The 23,222-nt window shown below is 59.6% G+C and overlaps 1 protein-coding gene across 1 annotated transcript; it reads right to left on the reverse strand.

The window, feature by feature from the left end:
* Positions 1–364: 364 nt before the first annotated feature.
* Positions 365–23,200, reverse strand: LOC102461822 (protein brambleberry-like). Its single transcript, XM_075919979.2, has 13 exons — positions 23,115–23,200; positions 20,224–20,493; positions 19,010–19,138; positions 15,857–16,042; positions 15,129–15,351; positions 13,623–13,739; positions 10,127–10,306; positions 9,024–9,230; positions 8,391–8,553; positions 6,722–6,786; positions 5,479–5,654; positions 4,441–4,532; positions 365–654 (listed from the first exon to the last, which is right to left on the reverse strand). Exons 2-13 carry the CDS (start codon positions 20,470–20,472, stop codon positions 519–521), a joined length of 1,923 nt encoding a protein of 640 aa, XP_075776094.2. The 5' UTR covers positions 20,473–20,493; positions 23,115–23,200; the 3' UTR covers positions 365–518.
* Positions 23,201–23,222: the final 22 nt, after the last annotated feature.

Consider the following 23,222-nt stretch of genomic DNA (forward strand, 5'->3'; position numbering starts at 1 on the left):
GCGGTGGCCCATTGGGGTGCAGGGCACCAGGGTGGGAGTCTGTTCTCCCTGCTCAGCAAAGCCCTGAGGAGTGGGGGGGGGGGGGAGGGAGAAGCAGGCCAGAAGAGCCAGCAGGAGCTGGGCAGCTGCAGCCACTGAAAACGCCCCCGCGACTTGTCAGAGTGGATAGCTCCTGAGTCGGTGCCAATGGGGAGGCTCCTCGTCCCCTGCAGGTTTCAGGAGAGCCCCAACTCCAGGCAGGGCTGAAAGCTGGAACATTGGCAGAGCAGGGTGGGGATTTCAAATGGGGCTTTCCTCCAAGCCCAGTGGGTCCCTAAAAGGCTGCCAGGAAGGGGCTGTCGGCCCTCCGCAGCCGTAGTCCCTCCAGGCAAACACACGTACACGTTAAAAACCAAAGGCAGTGTTTAAAATAACCTGCAGGGTGGCTGTGGCCGAGACCTGGGGGCTGCTGCTCCTGGGATCCACAGCTCCCTGGCCAGCCACCCACGGTCCAGACCAACCCAGCGGCTGCACAGAGCTCAGCTGGCGTAGGAGACTTGTCCAGCTGCGTGGACATGGCAGAACTCCTGCCCGGGAACGGCCTTCTTCCTGCACAGCTGCCCGGCCCTGGTGGTGCCCTGGCACCGCAGGCGTGGAGACATCGACGAGGTGGACCTGGAAGGACGGCGAGACAGGCGGATTACACCAGCAGTGGCTCAAGCATGGGGTCAGGCAGCAGGCATCATCCAGGGCTAAGGGGGTCTCGGGCAGCAGGCCAGGTTTGTTGGTTGTGCCAATGGAGAACACAGGAGGGGGAAGTTTGTTGTCCTTGCTGATCAGATGACTGGCCAGCCACTGACTCAAGCTCTTCCCCCTCCCCCCTCAAGCCTTGGTCTGTCCCTGCGAGCAGCCCCACTGCCCTGCCCATCACTCAAGCCTGTAACCTGAGAAGCATCTTTCACTCTGCGCTCTCTAGGTCCTCACACTCCGCCTGGCTAAATCCTGCCAGTTCTTTCTGCACCACCAGAGACCTGGCTCTTCCCCACCACCCACAGCTACAACAGCCGTCCAGGTTGGCAGCTCCTCTCCAGCTCCTCTCCAGCCCCAATGAGACATCTGGCCCCGCAGAGCCCTGCAGAATGGGGCTGCAAAGAGCAGTCTCCTAGTGCGGTTCCCCAAGGGTCCATTCTTGGACCAATCCTATTTAACCTACTGATAAGTGATCTGGAAAAAGAGGTACACGAGGGCTGTGTCTACACTGGCCACTTGAATTTCCACAAGAACACTGACTTCCTACTGTCTGAAATCAGTGCTTCTTGCGGAAATACTATGCTGCTCCCGTTCAGGCAAAAGGACTTTTATGCAAAGCTGTTGTGCAAAAGGGCCAGTGTAGACAGCTCAGATTTGTTTTGCGCAAAAAAGCCCCAATGGCAAAAATGGCGCTCGGGGCTTTTTTGCACAAAAGCGCATCTAGATTGGCCACGGACGGTTTTCCGCAAGAAGTGCTTTTGCGGAAAAGCGTCCGTGCCAATCTAGACGCTCTTTTCCGAAAATGCTTTTAATGGAAAATTTCCGTTAAAAGCATTTGCGGTAAATCCTGCCAGTCTAGACGTAGCCAGTGTGGTATCATCTGCAGATTTTGCCACCTAATGGCTCAAGATAGTGAAGACCAAAGCAGACTATGAAGAACTCAAAAGGATCTCACCAAACTAGGTGACTGGGCAACCAAATGGCAAATGAAATTTAATGCTGGTAAATGTAACGTAATGCACGTTGGAAAAAATAATCCCAACTACACATACAATATGATGGGGTCTAATTTAGCTAGAACTACTCAAGATCTTGGAGTCATTGTGGATAGTTCTCTGAAGACATCCACTCCGTGTGCAGCAGTAGTCAAAAAACCAAACAACGTTGGGAATCATTAAACAAGGGATAGAGCCGTGGTCCCCAACACGGTGCCCGCGGGGACCTTTGGTGGCACCCGCCACGTGCTCAGGGCTGGCCTGGCCCCGGGCGTGCGGCGCTTGGAGGGGGGGGGAGAGCACTAGCGCCGGCCCCGGGCACGTGGCGCTTGGGGGGGGGGGAAGAGAGCGCCGGCCCCGGGCGCGCGGCGCTTATGGGAAGAGTGCTGGCCCCCGGAATGCAGCTATGGGGGGCCCCGCCCCCCGGGCACCCGGCGGGCGAATGGCCACGCCCCCTGGCGCCCGAATGGCCACGCCCCCTGGCGCCCGGCAACCCCAAATGGTTGGGGACCACTGGGATAGAGAATAAGATAGAACTTCTTACTGTCTCTGTATACACCCGTGGAATGCCCACAGCTTGAATACTGCGTACAGATGTGGCCACCTCCCCTCAAAAGAGATATTGGAAAAGGTTCAGAAAAGGGGCAATAAAAATGAGGAGGGGTTTGGAATGGCTGCCATATGAAGAGATTAAAAACACTGGGACTGTCAACACTGGCCCAATCTTGGGCAAAAGCTGCTGCTCTTGCGCAAAAACTTGTGCCTGTCTACACTAGCGGCGTGTTCTTGCGCAAGTAAACTGACATTCTAATGTGTGAAATCAGTGCTTCTTGCGCCAGAACTGACGCTCCGCTCAGGAAGAAGCCCCTGGCGCAACTGTTCTTGTGCAAGAGGCCAGTGTAGACAGGCAACATGAATTTCTTGCACAAGAAAGCCCGATGGTTAAAATGGCCATCGGCCTTCTTGCGCAAGAGCGTCTACACTGGCAGGGATGCTCTTGCGCAAAAGCACATGCCAGTGCAGACGCTCTCTTCTGGAAGAGTTTTTGCAGAAGAACTCTTCCGCAAAAGAGTTTTTGCGAGAGAACATGCCAGTGTGACAGCCTGGGACTTTTCATTTTTAGAACAGAGGAGTCTAAAGGGGGATATGACAGAGGTCTATAAAATCATGACCAGTGTGGAGAAAGTGAAGAAAGTAAAGATATTTACTTGTCCAAATAAGGTAAGAACTAAGGGTCACCAAATGAAATGAACAGGCCACAGGTTTAAAACAAACAAAAGGAAGTGTTTCTTCCCACAACACACTGTCACCTGTGGAACTCCTCCCTGAGGATGTTGAAGACAAGGACTTTTAACAGGGATCAAGAAAGAGCTAGATAAATTCATGGAGGTGAGGTCCATCAGGCTATGTCTACACTGCAGCGCTATTTCCGGATACCAGAGGTAACCCGAAATAGCTATTCTGCATTTTTGAACATGCCAGTTATTCTGAAATACGACAGGCTCGCTATTCGGACGTCCCTGTAAACCTCATTCCACAAGGAGTAAGTGACATTTCGGAATAGCAGTTTATTTCAAAATAAGTGCTGTGTGGACAGTGCCAAATTTCAAAAGAAGCTATTTCTAAATTAACTCGAAATAAGCAACACAATGTGCCTAGCTCAACCTGCATAGCTTATTTCAAGCTACGCGTGCACTGTAGACGTACCCTCAATGGCTGTTAGCCAGGATGGGTTGGAATGGGGTCCCTGGCCTTTGTCAGAGGCTTGATCATGGGAGGATTCCCTGCTCTGTTCTCCCTCTGGGGCACCTGGCATTGGCCACGGTGGGCAGACAGGACACTGGGCTGGACCCAGTCTGGCCATTCTGATGTTCTAGCCTAGCCCTTGGGCCGTGACACCCGGCTATGGAGCCCTGCACTTAACTCTTCCCCATGGCATGGAACACAAGCTACCTGTCTCGCCTTCATGGCCCAGCCTCTCCCTCAGCATCACAACACCAGCAGCTTGTGTGTCACGCCAACAGGTAGAATCAAACCGGGGCCCTCTGGCTCTTAGAACAGGAGCCTCTACGGCAGGAGCTTCAAGCCAGCTGGCTCCCGGCTAGGGCTGCAGAGCAGACTCATTCTCGAGTGGTGTAAGAGCCACTCGCCGGGACAGGGACCCACGCCCAGCAGGTGAGCGGGTTACACACATTCTCACTAGATCAATTTTGTGCTCCCCCCAGGCAGCCCCTTGCGCGCGGGGCCAAGAGCTGCAAAGCCACCTCGCTATCTGCCACCCAAACTCTCCTCCGCGGCGTCTGCGGAGCCCTGAGGAGGCAGCTGGCACGCCGAGCCCAGAGCCCACCGTGCCGGCCCCCAGGGGCTCATCGTGCCTTTGTGCTCCCCCTTGGTCTGTCTAGTTACTGGAGCCAGGGACCACAGAGCAAAGTCCGGCCTCCCGGCGCCAACGGCCTGGCAACTAGCAGAGACCACGGAGCATTTCGATCCAGCTCGGGCCCCGTGGCAAGCAAGCCAACAGCCATGGGGCCGCTGCGGCACCCTGCTCAGCATGGCTCGTTGCCCATCAGTCCCCCTTGCCTTACAGGCAGGCTGGGGACTCGCAGGGGTAACCCAGCCCGAGTGCCCTTGGGATGCCAGGGGGGAGCCCGGCCAGCGGAAATCAGACGCCTGGCACAGAAGGCCCCTGCCCGGGGAAGCGGGTCCCCGTACTCACATGTCACTAGCCAGGGACCGGTCCGGGCTACTGTACCGCAAGCTGGCCAAGGGCTCGCAGGCGGGTCCCAGGCGGCGCCTCTCCAGTGTGGACTGTTTGGGAAGAGGGCAGGGCATGCGGCGTTGGCAAGGGGGAGTCAGTGATCCCCAGGAGCAAGAACCACGATGGGCCCAGCTCAGCGTCCACCCCTCTACCGGGGATTGGAACCGGCGGCCGCGTTCGGCTCAGGAGCAGTGAGACCCCTCCGTGGGGAAGTGCCCCAGAGCTGCGGCGCCAAGGCCCAGCAAGAGGCGGCAGCACCAGGGGGAGGGGTGTGGAGTGATGGCCCTTTGGGGGTGGTTGCAGATTGGATCCAGCCCGGGCTCCAGGCCGGAGAGTCGGGGGCGCTGGGGGGTCCCCTGGGGCCTCCCCCTTGACAGCCCCAGGAAGGGCCAGAGCCGGCACTTGGATAGGTCACCTGTGGCCGAACCCAGCCTGAACAGTGCCACGCCCCCAGAGGCCACGCCCCTGCCAGCTCCAGCCAATCACAGAAGCCAGCTGGGTGGGCCACGTGCCTGGGAAGTCCACAAGGGTCAGACTCCTCGTGCACTGACCTGCCCCGGTTCCTGGGCGCCAAGAACCCTGATCTCTAGGCCAGGCCCCCTTGCACCAGCCCCACGGCCCGTTAACAGCCAGCTCCTGCCAGCAGCAGCTTAGCCCAGCAGCAGCTTAGCCCAGCACAAGAACGTGCCTTGTACCCCTCTCCCACGCAGGCCTGCAGCAGCTGGTGCCAGGCCGGCCCCGGCGCTGGGGAGAGGCCCACAGCACTGCTCAGTGATGCTGCAACAGCTGGCCCTGAGCCCCCCCACTGAACCAACAATGAATGGAGCTCTCCTCCCCCCCCGCCTCTCCGGCTTCCATTACTCAAAGCCCATTCTCCCCAGGCCCCTCCCAAGCAGGCAGCTCGGACTCCCACCCCTCTACCGCTCCCCACCTGGCAGCTCCAGCTCCTACCCCTCCCAGTGCCCCCATGGGCAGCTCCAGCCTCACCCCACTTACCCGCCTCTCCAGCACCTCGTGCCGGGTGGTGCGGCTCAGGCTGATGCGGCGCAAGTCTCTGACGGGGCCCGGAGAATCCAGCCGGGCAGAGGGTCTCTGCTGTGGCTTCCAGCCCGCCCCTTCATCCCCAAAGGGGTCTCCGGACAGTGGGGACTCTCTCCCCAGGCAGGTGGCATCTGCAAGACACTGCTGGCTAGCCAGCTGAGACGCTGGGACGCCCGACCATCCCCTCCCCCCTCCGAGCCAGGCTTAGTCACTCAATGCTGGAGCCCAGGGACTTTCCCATGTTCTCCCTCCCCCAGTCCCACCCGCGTCGACACAGCCCCCCACAGGTCTGGCACCCCCCCCCAGCTCTCCAGGCACGGGCCGCTAATGCACCCGGGGCTCTGGGCGATGTAGGCAAGGGAGGGGCTCCCAGCAGCTGAGGAAGGCTGGGGCTGCACCACACAGCCAGGGTTGGGTAGGGCTTGGCTGCAGGAGGGGGGGGGGGGGGGGACAGAGACATGGTCTGGGGGAAGGGGTGTGGCTTTGGGCAAAAGGGGCGGGGCTTCAGCTTGGCTTCCCTAGCTGGTCCTTCACCCGCGGCCCATGGCCCTGGGGCAGCCCATGCCGCACGCCCCTCGCCCCATGGAGGCACTGCAGCGCCCGCGCGCTTTGAGGAGCAGCAGAGAGGAATCGCATTGGGGAGCTTTAAGCAGCCCAGCTGCCTATGGGGGCGGGGGGGACGGACAGCGGCCCAGTGGCTCTGGCATCTGGCACCAGCTTAGGACAGGGAAGGCCGGTGTGGAGCCCCAGCTCTGCCACAGGCGCCCTCCAGCGAGTCATTAGCCTCTCGTGCCTCAGTTTCCCACCCCTGCAGTGGGGCTAACAAGGCTCCCCTGCCACGCCAGCGCGAGGAGCGTCAGGCTGTTTGCCCAGCGCTTTGCGCTCTCTGGGCTAGGGAAGAAACAGCCCAGCTGTTGTTTAAGGCAGGCGGCCTCTGTCCAAGGCGAGTGCCGCACCCGACGGGCGTCCAACCTCCCCGGGAGGTGGGGGAGGGTTCTCCCCCCGGGACAAGGTTTTGCATCGACGGGGCGGTGGCCGCGAGAACGCCGCCTGTTTCCTGCAGCGCTGGCCCAGCTCCCAGCCAGCCGGGGAGAGGGCTCCGCCCTCCGGACGCAGCCTCCTTTGGGGCTGGCCACAGCTCTCCAGCACCGGGCTCTGTGGGCGCCCAGTCCCTGACCCCCCCCACGGCCTCACTCACCCTGCAGGCAGCTCAGCTCCTCCAGCGCGCTCAGCTCCTCCCGCAAGAGGCCGATGTCCCCCTCCCTGCCGGGGGAAGGAAGCAGGGCGTGAGGTTCCATCACAGCTGGAGTTTCTCCCAGCTCCTGCCCCGTCCGGGACTGTAGGGTGTCCTTGGGAGGAGGGGGCGCCTTGCAGACACCAGCTGGCCTGTGCCCCCCTTTGCACCAGGCATCTCTCGCCAGCCTCAGCATCTCGTGAAACTTACCAGCCGATGCAGCGAGGCGCGCTCCGGGGTGTGTGCATTGCACCCATAGAGCGAGAACCATTGAGATCAGAGCCATAGGGTGGTCTGCACTTGGGGCCTGCACTTGGGGGGCCCTGCTGCAGCACCTCAGCCGTCATATGCATGGGGGGCAGTAGCGGGGGGGCAGTAACAGGGGGGGCCCGGGGACCCACCCCACACTCACTGCAGCAACAGGATCCCGAGCTCCCTTGCAGCCTGTTCTGCTCCGCCACCCCCCCCAACTGTGCTCCGCTTCTTGCCCCTGTGCCAGACCCCATAGTAGCCCCCAGCTCAGGTCAGGCAGGGAGGCGGTTTGGGGGAAGGGGTGTCAGAGGTGGGCAGAGCGGGGGAAGAGGGGGTTTGTCTTGGGCCCCACATCCCCCTAGGGACAACCCTGCTTGCCCCAGACATGAGCCCAACCCTCCCCCTCGCAGGGCACCGTAGGAGAGTGGGGGTGACCTCTCACCGCGATGGTGGACTGACCCGGCAGGGCCACTGGGTGCAGGATGGAGGGGGTTCCCACGCTAGCCCTGGCCACGCCCCACCACCCTGCTGGCCTGGGCAGGCGTGGGAAGACAGGTTGCCCCAGGGAGCCAGGCCCCACAGCGTACCAGGCTCCCCACCCCCAAGCTGCACGCGGAGGTGTGCGCCCGGGAGAGCTGATGCAACAGCTACATGCAGGAACAGCCACGCCCGGGTGTAACCTTGGCTCAGCTTAGGGCCCACCTGGGAGCCCCACAGCATCTGGGCAGCAAGAGAACCTGCGCCCTGTTAGCCAGCAGGCCCGGAGACCCTGCCGCTTGGTTTCCCCGCCCGGCACGGAAGGGGCAGTGCGAATAGCAGCCTGCGGGAGGCTCAGTGCTCTGCAGCCAGCAAGCGGGGCTGCTCCTGGGATGATCCATGCTCAGCTCTGCCACCGAGTCACTGCCCTCCCTGTGCCTCAGTTTCCCCAGCCACACAGCCGGAGAATGGGATACAAATCCTGACACAGAACACACCGATTCCTCCCGCTGCACACAGACCGCCCCACCCCCGCGGCAGACAGGGACATGCTACATGAACCCGAGGGGCTCTCGCCACCGGCCCTTCCCCTGGGTTAGTTGGCTCCTCCCACCTGCATGTGCGCTCTCTAAAGCCTGCCTCGTTTTCAGGCAGGTGCTGAGTGCCAGGGAGCGTGTGTGGCCCCATTTTCATGGGGCCCGGGGCGGTCTCAGGTTCCAGGCCCGTGTGTCGAGTGCTGATCCGGACACTCGGCTAACGTGTGATGAAGCCCTTGGATCCCCGCGGCGGGAACGCTGCTCAACAGGCACATCTGGCCATGAGCTGCCGTCTTCTGTACCAACCCTCCAGGGCTCCGGATTTTCCTTCCTTAGCCCCTTGCCCCACCGCCCCCTCCCGCTCCTACCTGTCGGGGGTGGAGGTGATCCGACAGCGGCGCTCGCCCTTGGGCGCGGCGTCACGGCCGCCGGCCCCTGCTGCCCTCTGGGGAGGTGGCGAGAGCGCTGGAGGCGGCTTCCGGCCCGCGGTGCTCCGGGCGTCACGGCACACGCCGGCCAGCAGCCAGGTACCTACACACAGGGGAGCTGGGGTCACGTCCGGCCGGACTGTGGGACCCAGGATTCAGCATGTCGCTGGAGGGAGACGCCCCTGCTTAGAGGTGGGTGTCCAGGGGATAATTCTGGTGCCACCAGCGGCTCCGACACAGGAGGGCTCTGGCCTGGCCTGGCCCGCAGGGGTTAGCACAGGCGGGTGGGAGCAGCGTAACCCGAGCCAATAGGGTGGCCCTGTCCCCCCTCTGGTGCATCGGTGGCCGCAGGAGCAGGCGACGGTTTAGGCAGGGGGGTGACTCAGGCCTGTCGAGCCAAGCACAGGGAATGGCGAGGCCAGCCCCCTTCACCCACCCCCCAGCGCGTCCCCCACCCCAGACTGGGGCCGTCTCCAGCGCCCACTCAGCCCCGGCCTGCTTCGGAGCCAGCGCCAGCTCGGGGAGCGGTTTCGGTGCCAGCCCAGGCAGGGCGGGGGAGCCGGCTGCGCTCACCGGCCACGACCAGCACCAGGAGCCCCGTGAGCGACCGGAAGCCCAGGGAGCCGGCGTGGTTCAGCTCCGACAGCGCGTTGGCGACGACCAGCAGCAGGAGCGCGGCGCGGGACAGGCCTGGCGTCTGCAGGAAGGTCAGGAGCAGCGCCGCCAGCAGGAAGTAGCCGGCGTGCAGGACACAGGTGTAGGTGGCGCCGAGGCTGATCCCTGCCGAGGAAGGGAGAGGGGTGAGCAGGCAGCTCCGTGCGCCAGGCTCCTGTGGTGGCTGGTCCCTGCCATTGGCTCGGGCAGGGGAGAGCCGGCTCCTTAATCCCGGGGCAACATTATGCCCCCAGCTTTGCTCCAGGTTGGGAGGGGGTCACCACCAATGGTCCCGCTAATCTTTTCCAGCCACGTGCACATTTTTCCATCCATGTGTGGAATACATTTTTCCTCCATGCGCCAAGGCATGTATGAATGTGCACCACCACCAAACACAGCCTCGCTGTGGGTGCTCTGCTCATCAGGGCGGCATTGGAACCTCTCCTGAGCAGCCGCACAAGCGTGACAGGGAACCCTGGTCACCACCCACGTAATTAACAAGGGGCAGGCCAGCATCTCTGCTGCAGGGTCTGCCCGCGCAGCACCTTGCTCCCCCCACTGGCCTCGGACACCCTCCCCAGGCTGGGACCCTCTGCTCCTTCGCCAATGCCTCTCCCAGGACCCCTCGACTCCCTCCCCAAGCCCATGCTCCCTGGAAGCTCCATGTCCCGCAGCCGGAGCTGGGCCGGAGAGCAGGAAACCAACCCCAGGGCTCTGAGCCAGAGGGGAGAAAGGCCCTTTGCCACCATAGACTCCAGCCCCACAGCCCCCGGCCGGCTGTGAAGTCAGACACCTCGGTCATGTGCCCCCTGCCACCCAGGCTGCCCTCCCCAGCATAGCAAGCTGGGATGCAGAGCCCGGGGGGTGGGGGGGGAAGGGAGAGAAACCTGCAAGCAAAGCCCCATCCCCTTGGCTGGCCTATTTCCTGCCCACGTGCGACAGCCACTGAGCAGCGCAAAGCCCAGGGAGCTGGGGCAGGATGAGGCTGCCCCGACACGCACGTTACACCCGCCCCTCGTCACCTGCCCAGCCAATGAAGCGCTGGATGTGCAGCAGCCGGCCCTCCACGCTGCTCTGCATGCGATCCACCGCCGACAGCACCAGCCCCAGGCTCCGGTTCACCCGCTGCAGCTTGCCCACCACCTCCTCGTAGTACAGGGCCGTCCGGTTCTGGTAGGTCAGGAACAGCGCCAGGTTGGACTCTGTGCGGAGAGGGCAGAGGGGTCAGCGCCAGCGTCGTAGCCCGGCTGGGATGGCGGGGCAGGGAAAGCAACGAGGGGCCGTGGGAAGGAGGGTGGCGACCGTGCCAGGATGGAAAGGGGATTTGCAGAGGAAGTGGGACCATGGAGCAACGTTCCGTCTAATTGTTGCCATATTTGTGCAGAATACATTTTGTTTTATGCACCGAGGCAGTTCTAGATGTGCACCACCAGTGGAAACATGCCGCCAGCCGTGGGCGCTCTGCTAATTAGCTGTGTGGCCGGCCAAGTGCTCAGCCAACAGGGAACACAGCCGTGAAGGGCCGTGTGGGAGGGACAGAGTGCACGGCCCACGAGGCAGAGCGTTGGGACACCGACAGAGGGATACAGTTCAGGTTGGGGGGAGGGACACTAGGAGTGGTCCTCCAGGTGAGGAGCTGCTCTTCGTAGGCAGCCTGCTGGAAAGAGGGGCCAAGGTGGGACGGCCGGGGGGAAGCCGGACGTTGGTTCCCCCTTGGGAGCACAGTCTGGAGTTGAAACCCTTTGTCCTGTGAGTTGATTTACTCTGTTTTCCTGAGGGGGTATTGGGTCTGTCTTTATATTTAGGGCCCTGCCAGATGTCTGGTCCTAGGATTTAAAACTACTACTCAGACATGTCATAGGGGCAGGTATTTCAACCGGAGACTTCACAGGCTCCAGCTGCTAGTCTTGGGACTTCCTCTTCCCTGCCCTGGCTGCTCCCAGGGCCAGGTCAGACCTGCCCCCCCCCAGGAATGTCTCCCAGCTGCAGCCCCCTCACCACCACCCCCATCTCCCCCAGGACAGATGGGGCCTGGTGCACAGTTGGAGCTCCTGGCTCTGGTGCTCCACGGCCGGGCCTCCCCTACATTTCACACAGGAGACCAGATTCTGTGATCCGTGACGCACGTGTCCAGCCGTGAATCTGGCAGAACCCTATTTATAGGGCACTGTTTTCACTCTAGCTCCCACCCAATTTCTGGGGTTTCCCCCCTCATCGCGTTTGACGTGTAACACTCTCTCCGGGAGACGCTTCGTCCAGGCCCCTGCCCACGGTCGCCACATCCTAGTGAAGCCGGTCACGTCACGGCAGGGCTAGCAAGTCAGCAAGTCCCTGTGGGATCTGCCTGTCCCTCCAGGACACGGGCAGGGCAGAACGGACAATCCTTGGGCTCTGGAGAGACGAGGGGGGCACAGATCCCCAGCAGCCTCAGTCTCCCCCTGAACAGCCAGGCCAGCTAGAGATGTTGCTTCAAGGCGGGTCAGGGGAGTTTGCAGGGAGCAGCCGGCCGAGACGCGTGACAGTTGTTAGTCCGGCGGCTGAGCCGACACTGGTAACACTCAGCTGTCACAGCAATAAGCGTGGGACAACAGCAGGACCCCACTGCACCACTGAGCGCAGGGCGGAGCTCAGGAAAGGACGGATCAACTGGAAGACATTTTTTTCAATGAAGATCCAGAAGGAAGGTCCCTCTGCACTGTGAGCAAAAAGAGCCCCCCCTCCCCGACACACACACGGTCGCGTCACCAGCTGTTGGGCCCGCTCCACTCCTCGGCCTGGGCCCGTTGTGATCAATGGGCCTACAGATGGGTCCTCCTTGTGAGCCAAGAGCGAAGGCTCAGGCCCCCGAACAACACGCACATGGGGAGAGGGCAAGAGAGATGCGGAGCTGTCCACACACGGAGCCCAGCTGATCCAACTCAAGCCTGTGTCGAGATCCTGCCTGGTAACCAAGAGACGTGCAAGACCCGACCAGAACCGGTGGGTCGGACGGGAAGGCTGCCGGTGAACGAGGTAACCGGGGGCTATTCCGCCCAGCACGCCCTCGAGTCCTTGAAGGACAGATGAAGAGACAGGCTGCCGGGGACGCTGGGTGACCGAAAGAAGGTGAGATTGACCATCAGGGCTGCCACACACCCCCTGCCGCTGTCTCCTCAGACCCTGGGTCTGTTATCCTGCTCCGGAGCGGGGTTCTGACCAGAGGGGGACCCAGCTGGCCGTCACCCCTACTGACTCCAGCCAAACCTGGCCCCCACCACGAGGGATGAGAAGCCCCTTTCTCTTCTCCCCCCGCCCACGTGCCTGTCGATTCTTTGCTGTATTTCTGCACTTTTCTACCCCTTCGGACACAGACTGAAGGCCAGGAGGGACCGTCACAATCATCTGGTCCGACCTCCGGCACGTCCCAGGCCAGAGACCCTCACCCGCACGCTCCTCTACCAGACCCCTAACCTCTGCCGGAGCACCTGACAGCCTCCCACTGTAGTTTGAAGACGCCACGTGGCAGAGAACCCACCCGTCACACCCGTTGGAAGCAGCAAGTGTCCCGTGCTGCAGAGAAAGGCAGACACTCCCCAGGGACTCAGCCAGACTGACCCAGAGGAAATTCCTTCCTGACCCCAAACCTGGTCACTGGTGAGCTCCTGAGCACGTGGGCCAGACCCACCAGCCAGACACCTGGGAAAGTAACTCAGAGCCCTCTCCGGCTAGCATCCTATCACCAGCCACTGGTGATATGCTGCCAGCGGTCTCAGCTCCACGCTGACCCCATCCTACCATCCCCTCCATGACCTCACCAAGCTCGGCTTCAGAGCCAGTTCGAGGTTTTGCGCCCCCACTGCCTTGGGTCTAGTAAGCGTCTGGCTTACACAGCCCTGCCTGTGTATCTTGCAACACGCCGGTCAGACTGGCCACAAGGAGGCAACTACAGGTAGTGCCCCAAGAGCCTGGTGCGGGTACCAGGCTGCCAGGCCTCGGGGCGACGAGACCGTGGGCTGGGCTCCTCCAGCAGTGAGGCCAGGGATGTTAAACCAGTGAACCGGTTAAATGCTAGCCCTTAGCCGGCTAGCTTTCAAACTCTAAGGCCTGCTGCACTAGTTCTGGCCTTCGGGGAATGGGATCGTCACCTCCAGTCCAGCTCAGTTAACCGTCCTTTCCGGGGGGAAGGGAAGTTATCTGAGAAAATGCGCTTCCGTGGGTCAAATTCTCCCTCGCGAAAGCTCACACCTACACAAGCCTGATAGTCTTTAAGGCGCCTTGGGGCTCCTCATTTTTGCAGACACAGATTAACACAGCGGCCCCTCGGAGAGTCCAAGAGACGGTCTCCTTTCCGTCTCGGGTACCAGGACGCTTACGGGTGGGTTTGCAGGCTGTCTCTGCCAGCCAGACCCTGAATCTTGTTTTGCACAGGACCACATGAGCACCTCTGCCCCGTGGCCCCAAACATCCCAACCCAGTACCCCAAGAGCCACCATGCAGCCAGCCATGGGCAGCCTGCCAGCCCAGCAGCAGTCACGGTACCTATTTTGGAGTAGGCCTCCTGGGTTCGCCGTTGCATCTGGGCGAGGTCGGTGAGGATGGCTCTGTGTCCTCGCTGCAGCTCCAGGTCCTGGTCATCCAGGTGGCGGCTGACATTCTCTGGAGGGGGACAGAGGGGCTGAGCTCCTGGGAAGCTGGTCCCCACGTTAAGTGTCTCACGTGCTTGTGATCCCTTCACCCGCCAGTGGGAAAAGCCTCCCCGCCCAGGTGAGCCAAGATGCCACTTTGTCTTACTCTTCCAGGCACACCGAGTGCCTCCTTCCTGCCTCCGTGAGAGCTCCACAGGCACCCAAGGGAGGGCAGCAGGGAGAGGGGCAGCCACCAACCACCACAGGACATACCACACTAATACCAACCCTGGTACCTTCCCTTGCAACAAACCCCGTTGCCAGCTTTGTCCACATATTCATTCTGCTGATACCATTATTGGACCTAACCAAGTGAGTTATAAGATCAAGAACACATATTCCTGTGCATCCAGAAATATAATTTATGCTATCATGTGCCGAAAGTGTCCGTCTGCTATGTACATTGGACAAACATCTCAGACACTTCGCCGAAGGATTAATGCCCACAAAACAGATATCAGACAAGATCACAAAGAGAAAACAGTTTCTTGCCATTTTAACCAGAAAGGACACTCTCTCAATGACTTAACCACCTGCATTCTGCTACAAAGACCTTTTACATCTGCACTTGAGAGGGAATCCTCTGAACTGTCATTCATGTTAAAATTCGACACTCTCCAAAGAGGATTCAACAAACACTTGAACTATCTTACACATTATCAAGATAGCTTTCCCAATTATCACCTCTAATACCATTAACTCACAAACATCCCACTCTCCCCACCTCTAATATCGTCAATTCACAGACACTTACCTTCCTTCCTCCCCCCCCTGCATCCCCCTCCTGTTCTGAAATGTGATTTGTCCTTTTCATATGTGTTCATTTTTTTAATTGTATCCTGTGACTATTTTCTTCCACTATTTGATCTGAGGAAGTGGGTCTGGCCCACGAAAGCTCATCACCTAATAAACCATCTTGTTAGTCTTTAAAGTGCTACATTGTCCTGCATTTGACTTAGCCAGGGGCATCCTCCTGTCCAGCACGGGAGCTGCAGCCAGGACTTGGAGGTTCTTGCTCATCCCCCAGAACCATCCCAAGGTCCAGCCATTGGGCTTGCCCAAAGGACCACAGCACAGCTGGGATCAGACCTTGGGTCTGCTCCTGGTTCCTGCCCCCTCCCCCAGGATCTCTCTCCATGGCCCCGCTTTCTCTCCCATGCACCCTCCCCCCAACCATGCTCAGCCCCCATTTTCCAGTGTCATGATGCTCCTCCCCATCAGAGCCCCCCTCCTGTGTAGCTGGAAATCCCCCCCAGCCCCGCATTTAGCAAGATGGGAAGTCATGGCCCCCTCCCCCAACAGCTGTTTGCAGCCTCCAGAGACCAGAGACCACTCCAAGCCCGCGTCTCCCCATCCTCACCCATCCTCTTGGTGATGCCCTCAATGAGCTGAGCCACCTGCTGCTGCCCGCTGGCGATCAAGGCTTTCTCCTGGGTCAGCTGCTCCAGGTTGCTGTGGATGGAGGACTCCACTTGCTCCTGGCTGTCCTGCAGCTTCTCCTGCTGGAGCAGCAGCTCCTGCTGGCTGCTCACCACCTTGTGCAGGGACTCCGCAGTCAGCTCTTTCAGCTCCTCCTGCCCGTCCTGTTGGCCAGACACCGACTCCGTCAGGCGGGTGCCAGCAGCGATGCACTGGTGTGTGCCAAAGGCTGAGCGACGACTGGTCCCGGCACACTGTGCATCCATGGCAGAGCCATGCACCCGGCCATCAGTCACCTCCCCCCTTCCTTGAGCCGGCCCTTTGCTCATTGGCTCAGGCCTCTTCGGAGCCGCCCACCCACGGCCGACTTATCCATTAGGGCCCATGATACTTTTAGGGGCCCACGAAAATGTTTTAATTTCTTTTAAAATCAGAAAAAAAAAACTTTTAGGGTCGAAGAAAACGTTTTAATTTTTTTCCTCACATCAGGAAAAAAATGAAACTTTTAGGGCCCACGAAAATCTATTACATTTTGCCTAAAACAGAAAAAAAATAAAACGTTGACGTTTTTAAAGTTATATAAAAATAATTGTTAATATTGATATTATTATGGTGGGAGGGGCCCACGAAAGCCATAATGCAGCCCTGCGCCCACCCACCAGCACCCACCTTCAGAAGCTTCATGGCCTCCAGCTGGCTCACAGCGGCAGAGACCAAGGTGTTGACCGTGTGCTCCGCCCGGTGCTTGAACTGCATCTGGCGGGTGGCATAGCAGACGGCGCGGGCCCGGTTGCTGACGATGTGGTAGGCGTTCCAGGTGTCGGGGTCCATGTCGGCTGTGCATTCCGCCAGGGTCTGGTTAGAAACAGCCAAGCAGGATTAGGTTCAATAAAGCCATGATCGAGGCCCCTCCCAATGCCCCAGGGATGGATGGGAGGGGTAAGACCCCTTTCGAAGCATCCCACCATTCAGCAACTAATGGGTTAAACCCAGAACAGTAGGTATCCAGGAAGTGCTGGCAGAACCAATGGGAAGAAAGAGTTGAGATGTGAATTGAAAGAGAATCTCCCTGCTGCTGTTCTTGTGTGAGTTCAAGCCAGGAGCCTGGGGGAAAAAGAGGACTTGAACCAGGATACCCATGCCTGGAAAAGGACTCAACCTTGGCAGTACAGACATGTGAGTAGACAGGGAATGTTTATTTAGATGCGATCAGGTTATTTTCTTTGTTTTCTGTTTTGGTTAAATTGCTCTGTGCTGAGTCCATGTGCCCGCCTCTCCCAATCAGGGCCGGATTAAGGGGAGGTGGCTACCCGGGAAGCTGCCCAGAGTGCCAACCTATGGGGGGCGGCCAGATGGCAGCTGTAAGGGGCGCCATGTGTCCGGGGGCCATGCGGCCCCCCCTTTAGAGCTGCCATCAGGCACCGTGCGCCTGATTGCAGCAGTAAGGCGTGCAGTGCGCCAGGGGGCGGAGCCACGCATGCACCGTGCGCCTGATTGCAGCAGTAAGGCGTGCAGCGCGCCAGGGGGCGGAGCCACGCATGCACCGTGCGCCTGATTGCAGCAGTAAGGCGTGCAGCGCGCCAGGGGGCGGAGCCACGCATGCACCGTGCGCCTGATTGCAGCAGTAAGGCGTGCAGCGCGCCAGGGGGCGGAGCCACGCATGCACCGTGCGCCTGATTGCAGCAGTAAGGCGTGCAGCGCGCCAGGGGGCGGAGCCACGCATGCACCGTGCGCCTGATTGCAGCAGTAAGGCGTGCAGTGCGCCAGGGGGCGGAGCCACGCATGCACCGTGCGCCTGATTGCAGCAGTAAGGCGTGCAGCGCGCCAGGGGGCGGAGCCACGCATGCACCGCACGCCCGCTGCCCAGGACGCAGGAATGGCTCAAGCCAGCCCTGCTCCCAATGCACTAACTGAAGCAGAATTCCAGGAAAGCAATTCTGTTTTAATCTGCTCTCAGTTGCTCTAACACCTGGCAACTAAGTATGCTTTACCAAGTATGGATTTTTTTTCTTTTGTTACCTTTAAGGCTAAGATCAGATTCCTATGCCCTCACATGCCTGAGACTGAGAGATCAGCTATTAGAATTTTTTTTTTCCAAGCGCTCTCCTGAGAGAGGGTAAAAAAGCTTGGGGGATATCCCATGGGAAGAAATTCCCACGTCTTCCTGGGTTCCGAAAAGGGGTTTTGCACTTGGTGGTGGCAGTATCCCACAAGGTCAGGGAATCCGTGGCCATGGGGAGCTTTTAAGAAGAAGTTTCTAAAGGCAGGGTATTATTCAAGTCTTTTGCAGGCCCCACCTTCTGCACATGAAGTGCCAGAGTGGGGAACAGCCTTGACACCCCTGATCCTTCCTGCATGGCGACGCACAGAGAAAGCGAGGGGTGACGGATCATGGTGCATCGATAACGTCACAGGGACTGACGGCTTCTAGAATCCAGCAGAGAAAGGCAGACCCAGAACTGCCAGCTGGAAGCTGAAGCCAGATGAACGCCAGTTAGAAAGATGACCCATTTTAACGGGGAGGGCAATTAACCTGCAGGGACAAGCTTCCAAGGGGCAGGGTTGATCCTCCGGCTCTTGGTGTTTTCAGAACCAGACTGGCTGTCTTTGTGGAGAGATGCTTTCACCACACACCGGCTACTGACCTCAACACAGGGGCAAGTGGGTGACACTCTAGGTGCTGCGACAGGCAGAAGGTCAAACTGAATGATCAAATGGGCCATTTTTAGTTTGACCTACAAAACTAGGAGAGGCAGGTCATGATACAGCAAAGCTCTCCTGGGTCCCCACAAGCTAATAGTGTCTACAAGTACGGACAGCGTGGGACTCAAACAAGCTGGGTAAATCATCCGCACCAGCAAGACAGACCTGTCCTCCCCCAGCGAAGCAGCATTGTATCGGATCCAAGTACCCCGCCGTGGTCAGTTCGCAAAGGCAGAGAGATGCTAGCCCCTAGGCATCAGATTGGACATCGGGAGACCTGAAGCCTATTCTTGGCTTCACCATGGACTCTGCATGTGCCCAAAGACAAGCCACGTCCCGGTGTGCCTCAGTTTCCCTCTTGAAAACAGAGTTGCACTGATCCACCTTTGTGGGACGTTTAGAACCCCAGAGTGGAAGAATGCTCTGCAGGAGCCGTTAGCGACAGACAAATTGACACAGCCTTGGTGTGGGTGTAGACAGGATGTTGTGCTTAGCTCCAGATGTTAGAGGCAGTCAGGAAAAGAGCCACTGGAATGATCAACGCTAGAGGAAAAGGCTGGAAGAAGCCGGCAGCGCTCAGTGGCTAACAGCAAGCAGAGGAGACACCACACAGCTGAAAGGGGAGCCCCATGGGAGAGACCAGCAGCAATGGGAGGAGGACGGGGGACACGTAGGGTGGACAATGCGGCCTAGTGATCTCTCTGGGGCTGTGCCCAGGCAAGTGGCAGGAGACCCATTGGCTCCAAACACCATCGCAGGAACCGGCCCGGCACCGGGAGAGGGACCAGCCAGCCTCAGGGGTCTTCACCACTAACACCCAAGAGGGTCCATCATGGAAGTGACACGAATTCCCCGGGACCTTGCTGTCCCCACGCCCCACAACGAGCCCGCCGGGAACAGGAACCCTCCAGGGTCAGCACCCCAGTCCCTCCAACAGCTTCAGCAGCTCCATCTGCAAGGAGGGGAGATGTGCCGGGGGGGGGGGGGGGCTGATGCGAAGGTGTTTTGCTTCCTTCACACCCCAGGCCTGTGTGAGGGGAATCTCAGGCCACCTGCTGCCCTCTCCCCAGCCAGCGGGGCAGGGTGTGAATTCAGAGCCCCGCCCCCACCCCGTCTTACCATCTCGGCAGTGCAGGGATAGGTCCTGCGCCCCTCCACGCTGGCTTGGCAGTTAAATAGGGACACCCCCAGCTTGGCCAGCTCCTCCTCCTTCAGCTCCGTACAGGAGGAGTGGATCCGGGCTATAACCTGCCAGCAGAGGAGACGGAGGAGCATTAGGGCTACAGCTGGTGCTTCCATCTCCCGCCCCCCAAGTGCAAAAGACAGTGGCTCCTTCCCAGGTCCCATGGATCCCTGCCCCAGACTTGCTCACGACAGGAGAACCATTAACGCTGGGCAGCGACTCATGGGGAGCTCAGTTCCTGGGGCCACAGACGAGGGGGGTTCACTTCCCGCCTGCTTGCTGCCCTGCCTGGGATTAGCTGGGCAGCACCCAGAAGCAGGCAGGGCAAGGGAGACTATCCCAGCCCTGGGCCCTCCCCCTCACAGCCCCCTGCCCTGTCAAAGGGGAGTCAAGCCAGCTGGGGCCCTTCTGCCTCGGCTCCCCTGGAGCCATCATCCCAATGCCTGTCCCCTGCGCTCTTCCCCCTCCCCGAGAGCAGCTCTTTCGCCTCCCACCGGGCTGGCTGCCCCTACCCACGTCGAGCTGCAGTGCAAAAATGGGCAGAGCCGAGATGCCGGGGCAAGGCAGCCAAGCCGCCTGCACCATGTGTCCAGCTGGTTCCCTCGACAGGGGCTCTGGTGCTGCTCCTAATATGCACGAGAAACGGGGCTCCCGGCAGGGATGTGCATGTACCGCGCGCAGAGGCTGCGTGGACCAGCTCCGGGGCTGGGGAGCGCCCCAGGGGTAGGAGGAAGCCTGGGAGGTTTGTTGGCAAAGCGGACAGACCCGGTGACCTTCAAGGCCCACCCCCAGGACCCTCTTTGCAGGAAAGGAGCCAGCTAACGAGGGGCGGGGCAGCTACGGAAGACTCCAGCTGACACCAATGCAATTGGTGGCCACCGTGACCCAGCAGGGCCTGCAGCCAGTCACCGGTCTGACCAGGCCGCATGGTTGCCCCCTGTCACCGCTGCGCCGTACGACCGGATCATGCCAACGTCTCTGCAGAGGGAGCGGCCCCATGGAGCGCCATGGCAGGTCAGCGCGTGCGCCAGCACTTGCCGGAGCGGGGCCTTGGACGGCACACACTTTGGGGCACGGCCCCCTCCCTCCTCCTGGTCTGTCCAGCCCAACCCACGGAGAGCCCTCCCGCGGCAAAGAGCCACAGCGACACCTGATGGTGACAGGAGTCCAGCGGCGACAGATCCAGGCGGCTGGCTTCAGCCAGGAATCGCTCGTCCCCGGTCGTCATCTCAAAAGGAGCAGGGGGGAGTCTCCTCGGGTCTGAAGCAGGTGTCGGGGGAACAGGGTCCTTTTCTGGAGCGGCGCCCTGCCTCAGCCAGCCAAAAAATCCAGAGGAGGGAATGACGAGGAGGGAGAGGAGGGTAGGAAGGAGGAGAACCCGGTGAGCCAGGGGCAGCATCTTGGGGCATGGAGAGGGATCCTGCAGGGAGAGAAGAGACAGAGTCCCAACGGAGAAGAGCCCAGGGAGTTCCAGCTACTGGGCAGCAGCGTTACAGCCAACCCCCTGCGCCCCGCACCGCTCCCTGACCTCCGATAGCTCAGCCTGGCTCTGTTAATATAGCAGGTCCCCCTGCCTAGGCGGGTCGGCACAGAACAGCTCTAATGAGCACCGTATTGAGCTGAGAGCATGGCCCAACCAGGAGCAGGCTAACCCCTTCCAACTGGAAGAAGTGAGTGAATAGCACCAGCCTGACTTGATAACAGCTGTGCCGAGATCACCGCCTGCCACACCGATCCCACCGTCTCGCTGTTGCCTGGTACTCCCTGTGTGCGCCCACCTGTGACCTCATCGCATGCTTGGATCAGAAGCTCATTGGGAAAGGGATGGTCTTTTTCTTCTGTGTTTGGGCAGCGCCTAACAACGCCACACCTGCTATGTCTACACTGGCGGCTTCTTGTGCAAGAACACGTCCACACTGCCACGTACGAGCTGTGCTTTTGTGCAAGAGCGCCCATGGCAGTGTGGATGCTCTCTTGCACAAGAAAGTTCTGATGGCCATTTTAGCCATAGGGCTTCCTTGCGCAAGAAATCTCTGCCAAGCGTCCACACTGCCCACTTGTGCAAGAGCCCCTGCACAAGGGTTTACACCTGTTAAAAAAAGAGCGTAGCTCTTGTGCAAGACGCCCTCTCTTACCACGCCGTACTGTAAATGTCCTTGCACAAGAGCGGGCGGGCAGTGTGGACGCTCTGCGGATTCTTGCGCAAGAACGGCTGTACTTGTGCAAGAAGCCACAAGTGGAGACACAGCCCTCGGGTGCTACAATAATACAAACACCGCTGATGTTTGTGTGAAGGGCTCATGAGTCCTCCTGGGTTTCCTCCGGCATCTCTGAGAGGAAGGAATGAGCCGATTGCTAGAACACACCCAGAGGGCACAGGCCTCATGGAAACTTACAAAGTTCCACTTGGATGCATGCTGGACTGATCAGTCTCCATGGGCCACACATGAGCATGCAGCTGCCTTGTGTCTCCGGTGTACAGAACCAGAAGCTGCTGTGGCCCTCCACAAGGTAACATTAAGGCACATTCTCTAGATTTTTCTGCAGCTGGTTTTAAGCAGGGAGCCAGGCTGCAAGGGTAGGAGCCTGGAGTGGTTAGGGCTAGTGCTGTTGCATACATACCTGTCACTGCAGCTTGCATTTCACCCTTGGACGGTAACAAAACACTTAAAGAGGAAAAGCCCCCCAGGAGCAATTGAGTTAGGCTTCCGGGTCAGGTCCTGTTCCCCAACCAAGACAGGAGAAAAGGTCTCCTCCTTCATCCACTGTCGGGCTCAATTAATTCCCTTAGGCTGCGTCTAGGCTGGCAAGTTTTTCCACAAAAGCAGCTGCTTTTGCGGAAAAACTTGCCAGCTGTCTACACTGGCCACTTGAATTTCCGCAAGAACACTGATAATCTCATGTAAGATTGTCAGTGTTCTTGTGGAAATACTAAGCTGCTCCCGTTCGGGCAAAAGCCCTCTTGCGCAAATGGACCAGTGTAGACAACGCAGTATTGTTTTGCGCAAAAAAGCCCTGATGGCGAAAATGGCGATTGGGGCTTTCTTGCGCAAAACCGTGTCTAGATTGGCACGGACACTTTTCCGCAAAAACTGTCAGATCCTTTCTATCTGAGGGCAGCACACTTCCGGGGGCAGCACCATGCATTCAAACGTTGCTCCTGACTTTGGCCATCATGAAGCCAGACAAGAGAGTCTTATCAGAGAAGCCTTTCCCCTCTCTGAGTAGGGAACAGCCACAGAAAGGGATGTGAGGAATGGATCAGACCAGCCAACACGCAAGTTAAACCACATGAAATGAATGTGCCTGTGGAAAGTATTTTCCAAACCCCAATCTCTGTTGGTTTTGCTGCCTTTCAGGCCAGAACATGCCACGTCAGCACGTTGTACATTGTAGCTCAAAGGCCCTTCCATCTGATGCTTTGCGGTCAGATTTGTTCATACAACCCATGCACCATGGGGAAGACCATTCATGTTTCCCAGAAAGGGAAACTGAGGCCACAGACTGTGACGGACCTCAGAACAAAACCCAGGTGTTCCTGGCTTGAGCCACCAGATATTGGGGGGTGGGGGTGTCTCTGGGGCCTTTGAACAGCCGTGCCACGGCCCCTCACAAGAAAAACAAATCTGGTTGTGGAACAGAGCTGATCTTTGGATGCAGAAGCAGACACACCAGGTCCTACCTGGGGGGGTGCAGGGTCTGGGGGCGCCCTAGGGGCCTGAATTCACATGCCCACCGCAGAAGGCCCAAGCCCTGACCCTGACCCTGCTCCGCCCCCAGCAACCGGCCCAGGAGATGGGGGGGGGATAGAGGGGGCAGCTTGAGTGACAGCTCGCCTGGGGCCCATACACAGCCCAGCTGCGGACACAGCTGGCAGCAGGGCGGGGGGAGCTGTCTGTGGGCGCTGCTGATCCCAGATGACTAGGGGGGGGGGAGCAGCCAGCTGCAGCGCTGCCAGCCTGGAGCATCCCTGCGCTGCGAAGGCAAGAGGAGAACGGAGACCACGCCCCCACCAGGACCCCACGTGGGGCGGTCACTCACCTGACTCCGCCCCTGGGGAGAAGCGCCTCGTTCCCCCGGGCGCTTATGAATCCGGCGCCCGATGACGTCGCACGCGGCGGCAGCCAATCCGGAGGTGAAGGCGGGGTG

Source organism: Pelodiscus sinensis, chromosome 2 (genome assembly GCF_052426305.1).
Source record: "Pelodiscus sinensis isolate ZL-2025 chromosome 2, ASM5242630v1, whole genome shotgun sequence".
NCBI classification, from domain to species: domain Eukaryota; kingdom Metazoa; phylum Chordata; order Testudines; family Trionychidae; genus Pelodiscus; species Pelodiscus sinensis.